The sequence below is a fragment of the Cryptomeria japonica genome, unplaced genomic scaffold (assembly GCF_030272615.1).
Source record: "Cryptomeria japonica unplaced genomic scaffold, Sugi_1.0 HiC_scaffold_366, whole genome shotgun sequence".
Lineage (NCBI taxonomy): Eukaryota > Viridiplantae > Streptophyta > Pinopsida > Cupressales > Cupressaceae > Cryptomeria > Cryptomeria japonica.
The window spans coordinates 1,694-7,866 of NW_026729188.1; the positions used below are offsets into that span (position 1 = coordinate 1,694).

General features: G+C 36.4%; 1 protein-coding gene across 1 annotated transcript; it reads left to right on the top strand.

Annotated features, from left to right (window-relative positions):
• The first annotated feature begins 1,075 nt into the window (after positions 1-1,075).
• Positions 1,076-2,364, top strand: LOC131057548 (1-aminocyclopropane-1-carboxylate oxidase-like). Its single transcript, XM_057991712.2, has 3 exons — positions 1,076-1,177; positions 1,270-1,505; positions 1,658-2,364. Exons 1-3 carry the CDS (start codon positions 1,076-1,078, stop codon positions 2,268-2,270), a joined length of 951 nt encoding a protein of 316 aa, XP_057847695.2. The 3' UTR covers positions 2,271-2,364.
• The last annotated feature ends 3,809 nt before the right edge of the window (positions 2,365-6,173 follow it).

A 6,173-nucleotide genomic window follows, 5' to 3' on the forward strand; every position in this document is an offset into this window, starting at 1 on the left:
TCTTATGAATCGTTTGGGAGATATTTTTGTGAGAGTGGAGCATCTTGTCATAATGGTGGGTGGCTCAGTCGCTTCCATCTTGATGATGGTGTGATGGTATTAAAGAGTGGTGACTATTGGGGTTATCTGTTCAGATTACGGGAATTGTTTGTCATCTTTTAAATGATTTAGATTAACTTCCACCTCCTGAAGATAGCATAGAGATTTAAGGCCTTCCCTTTCAAATATACATAAAAGAAAAGAAATCTAATCTTAGATAAAAGAAGAATTATTATTGTCAGCTAAATTAATCGGCTGTCCAGAACATAAGGCTCCTGTGTTGTCTTCGAAATAACTTAAATCGGCTTTAAAGAAAAAAGACATTGTCAATAAAAAGTTAAATATTCAAAACGTAGACTGCTTGGTCATTTTTCTAAATAATTTAAATTCACTTACCACTTCGTGAGCCAGATCCAGATGTTCGTGATTGAGACCTAGGAACGAAGGCAAAGGCACGGCCAGTACCATAGCCATCTCACTAGCCAGCATCTCCTGAGCCCACACAAGTTCCGGTTCCAGGGCAAGCAGCGACTTCGTTGCTTACCCAGTTTCTGTTGATCCGATTGGTTAATCAGTCCTATCACCCGCTGTAGTATTCAATTATTCAAAAACCTATTGTCATCTTCAAAACGAGTTAAATTGACTTTATAATTAAAAAAATACAAGCAGATCATCAAAAATCCAAGAATAAACAGTTTCTTTGGAAAAGCTAAATACTCTCCTAATCTCTGTTTCGCTCGCAGTTTTTAAGATACACGTTTAATTCATTTCACGTTTATATGCAAGACTTATCCGCAGACCAGGCCGATAACGATAAGTCGTCTATCATATTCATTGAATCTGCGGCATCGCAGACCACGTAGGTCGTCTATCGTGTTCGCGTTAATTGCTTAGCTCAGTCACATTCCTTCCTGATGTGCATCTATATAAGGAGCTGCGCGCACCACAGCATTGCATAAAAGTAGTAACCAGTAACCAGCAGCCCGTTTCTTCTACTCCTTTTCAAGAGAACTTGTAGTGCAAATTTATAAGGAAAATGGGCGTTCCAGTGATTGACATGAAAAACATAGACGGAGGAGACAGAGAGGTGATCATGGCTGAAATAGCCAAGGCCTGCGAGAGTACTGGTTTCTTTCAGGTGAAAAACACAACTGATCATATTTTCTAATGTGGAAAACTTACTAATTATAGAGAAAACAGAGTTGAAGTGATTTCGTTTTGTGTTTGCAGCTTTTGAACCATGGCATAGAGCATGAACTCATGGACCGTGTAAAGAAAGTTAGCTGGGAGCATTACAAGCTTAACAGAGAGCAGAGCTTCAATGCCTCTTTGCCTGTAAGGTTGTTGAGCAACGCTCTTGACAGCGATAACGCTGATAAGATCGAGAACGTTGATTGGGAAGATGTTATTCAAATACATGAGATGCAGGAGACCAATTCATGGCCTTCCCAACCCAGTGATTTCAAGTACAACAACTCAACTATTTTGTGCACAATTCAAACGTTTCTATAAATATAGAATAGAAAAAATTAATATGAGCATGATCTATATACAAGTGTTTCTGGTTTCTGGATATCGAAAAACAAAATACTAAGACATTATATTGCATTTTTCTCAGGGAAACTATCCAGGAGTTTCGAAACAAGATATTTTCATTGACAGAAAAGCTGTTGGAAGTAATAAGTTTGAATCTGGGGCTAGAGAAAGAGTACCTGAAAGAGGCATTTGCGGGAGGAGAGAAGCCCTTCTTCCGCACCAAAGTGAGCCATTATCCTCCTTGCCCTAGACCGGACCTCATCAAGGGCATCCGTGCACACACAGATGCAGGTGGCCTCATTCTCTTATACCAAGACGATCAAGTGTCCGGTTTGCAGGTCCTCAATGATGGCACTTGGGTTGACGTGCAACCCATTCCATACGCAATAGTTGTTGACATTGGGGACCAGTTGGAAGCCATCACTAACGGCAAATACACCAGCGCATGGCATCGCATTCTACCCACTAAGAATGGCAACCGTTTCTCAGTGGCATCGTTTTATAATCCCTCATATAATGCCAAGGTCTATCCCGCATCTCAACTTACTGCTCAGACCGGTGATGAATTATCGGTTTATCCAGAGTATCCAGAGTATCTGTTTGGAGACTACATGCAGGTTTACAGCCACCAGAAATATGAAGCCAAAGAGCCACGATTCGAAGCTATGAGGATTGTGAATGTAGAATGCCAATAGAATAGAGCTCTATTTACCTCCTCCTCTCCTATTTCTGTTTCTGTGGCTACTGTCTTCCATCCATTTTGATATTCCTCGTAATGTATTCCATCCATTTAAGGAATCTTTTCATCCATATATATGAATTTTTATCTATATATATCAAAGTGTTGTTTTATATAATTATAAAAGTGTTTCTTATAAAAAGATTCGTATATTGAGTTGTAGTTTGAACTCTTATATTTATCGATGTTTTTCTCTCACATAGAATTATCATAGCTAAGAACTGTGTTAGAACATTAAAATAGAAAGCACTCGTAATAATAATAGAATAGTTAACTCGTATAATCGAACATAAAAGTAATATTATAGGTTTCCAATCATGATGCTTTGTTTATATATCGAAAATTGAAATACGACTCGCAAATGCAGCCTCTCAGTATATTTCAAAGTTGAATATGACTGAAGAATGCAACCTCCCGTTATGTTTTAAATGCAGATATAACTAGCACATATATTCTAAACAAGACATCATTGCCATTAAACGTAACATAACAAAATATGCAAAGATAATTTCACACTAGACATAAGAAATTGAAATGAAACTATTAATTTCTCTACATTCTCACAAGTTCAAGACCTTCTATTTTTCATGGCCACTTCAATACCTTCTATCATACTCGAGCACTACACTTTTAAGGGAAATATATCTCTTTCTTCCACAATTGCCCACCTACCCTTTATTTTGGGTTTATAAGTGCTTTGGAAACAAAACACAATTAATTCTCTAGTGAACAACACAAGAAACTATTCCATTACAAGCATTCTAGGATAGGAATTTTATAATCAAATACTAACTCTTCTTCTAACTTCAACAACCATACAGTTGTCGTGAAATTTGGTCAAACGGCTGACATTGTTTGGCTGTAGGCGAGCATTATTTACACCAATTTATGAAGCACATGATGAACAATGTCTGTACATGTCGACTCTCAAATAAAAATGTCTCCTCTTCTACTATTCAGTGGTTTGTACAATCACTACACTAACATGCAAGAACATCTACTATTAAGTAAAGATTCTAAATAAGCATGAACATATTTAGTGAGTCAAGTCTATCTTAATCATCAAAACCCATCATCCACGTATAGAGTAATACCAAAACTTAAGGGATATATTCTCTTGATCATACCTATGGATATAATTATGCCATAATTTCCAAGTTGGATAGTTTCTATTCCTTGTGAATTCCACAACAAAAACTAATTGGTGTACGACTTGATTCTTTATCCTATCTAGTGATCCAATAATATCTTATATAATATAAAATTATTCTAAACATGCCCACGAGAGATAATAATAGATTCGAAGTTTGATCCATCGAATCCATCAGACAATCCTTGAGTTTCTAAACACAATCACGCATGCCTATTTTCGGTAGCATCTCCCTTAGCAATACCGCCATCAACCGATTTTCCTATATAAATATTCATATCTGTGTATCATTCCACAAAGCAAAGGCGCAATAATTGAAGGATTCATTACCTTGGTTGGTTCAGTGTACTTCATACATGTCGGCACCCTATTTAGTCATGTCTCAATTTTGGCCTATTCTATGTAGGAGTGTATATTTTTCCCTTGTCGTCTCATTATTGATAACCGTTTCGATAGATCTACTATTTTGCATTCTGTCATGTCCTTCACAATGCACCTCATCCTTTCTCTTCTCCAGTTGGGGGCCCCCTTCTGCTCCGCTTTGTTTTCGTTCGTTTTTCTTTTCTTTCCTTGTCTGTGTTGTTGTCTTTTTTTTGTCTTGTGTTTTGGAGTCCTGAAACTCCGAGGTCTTGAACTTCTCCTTCGGATCTTCGGACTCCCAGGCTTCCTCCGTGTCCTTGACTATTCTTTCCCTTTGTTTTCTTCGAAATTCCAGGATCTCGGAGTTCCGAGTTTGGAAGAGTTCTTCCATTTGTCGAAACCTCGGAGTACGAGGTTCTCGGGTTTCGCTGTTTGTTTGTTTAGTGTTTGCATTATTTCGGACATCTGGGTTTTCAAGGTTATGGTGGCCTCTAGCTTCCCCACACCTCGAGATCTCGAAATCCTGGGTTTTCATCCTTCTTCGTTGCTTAGGGATTTCATTATTTCGGGATCCCAGGAACCTCAGGAACTTAGTTTCCCAAGTTCCCGGTTCCTCAAACTCTAAAGTCATGTGTTTTGTTTGTTCATTATGCGTCTTTGGTTGTCGCGCGTGTGCTTTCGTCTTGGTGTCACCGCGTGTTGTCTCTTCAAAAGTGTATCTCAAAAAACTGATCAAATGCCTTTGAGTATGTCAAAATAATTATATGTTTCTTTATTCATTCAGAGAAATTTAATTTTAATTTGGAAAAATCCAATAGCTCTCATTTTGATGTGATTGCGACAACCCAAATATCACCAAAGACCGTATTTTCTCTCCCTCCCACTCCTCCCACCCACCCCTGCAATGGCATCTACCTATTCCTAATGTCATCTTTTTGTTAATATCATTGACTATCTTTCGAATAATGGTCGTGAGATTCCTGTTGCTTGACCATTACCATGTGCATTCAATTGAATGAATGTATATATGCGATGCTACATATATTAAAACAACTTAATGATACAAATTATTTGATGAATTTGAAGCTTCTAAATATTACCAATGCCGAAATAACGGTAACAATTGCATGTGATAATCTTGACAATGACCTTACAAATGTAGAAAGAACCAAAAATCATTGGGAAGAAGTAGTGCAATGTCCATCGGCTTCAAGAGTCAAAATTTTACAAAGGTATTCAAATAACATTCAAGAAGAAAGACAAACAAGAATACCTAAAAGAGGACAAAACTTAATCAGGTATGGTTAGTACATGACACAACCCATTTTACTGATTGAATAGCTTCAAGTATTATCTAATATAAGGAGAGAAAAACTTAGTTCAGCGTCAAGATGTCAATAGGTAAGTGATTCCAAAAAATATTAACCGACCTTAAATAGGACCAAGCAAGGATAGTGAAATGTCCAATGGTCATCTCTCAGTTATTTTCTCTTATCCTATAATAACACAAAGTCACTAACTACAAAAGCTCTTTTTTCTTATCTCTTCTATTAAAGATTTGTTTAAATTTTGCCTACTATTATTTCCCTTTTCCCTTGCATTTTTTTAAGAATAAGATCCCTTTTGCCTAATTATTCTTTAAATCGCTCATCTTTGATAACATTTTCTATTTGTATTCCAAAAACATTCAATGGTGTACGAAGCTTACTACCGATCTCATATACAATTTCAATTTGAAATATTATCGCAACTCTTTTTGGTGTGATTGTGTCTATGCAAAGAACATGAAGGAGCTTATTTTTCCATTTTTCACTATCGTTGACTATCTTGTGAACAATGGTTGTGAGATTCGTGTTGCTTGACCATGACCTTGTGGTTGTAATCGTATGTATGTAAATATGTGATGATGCATATAATAAAATACCTTAATGCTACATACAATGTCTAATGAATGTGAATTGTTTAAATATTACCAGGGTGAAAATGATGATAACAAATGGATGTAATAATCTCGACAATGACCTTTTACATGTAGAAAGAACCAAAAATAATTCAAAATAACTATTGTGAATTCCATTGTGTTGTAGAGTAAAAACTTTACAATGCTATTTAGAAAAAATGACTTGAGATAAAACTCGAGAATGAAAAAAAACACAAATATATAAAAGCGCATAAAGCTCAACCGCCTATGGTATACTACATGACACGACCTATTTTACTATTAGAATACCTTCAAGTATTATCTATTATAAGGAGAGGGAATTTGAGTAACACCAAGATATGTCAATTAATAGACGATTCTAGAAAAATATTTATGGATTTCGATTTGGACCATGCAAAGATAATCAA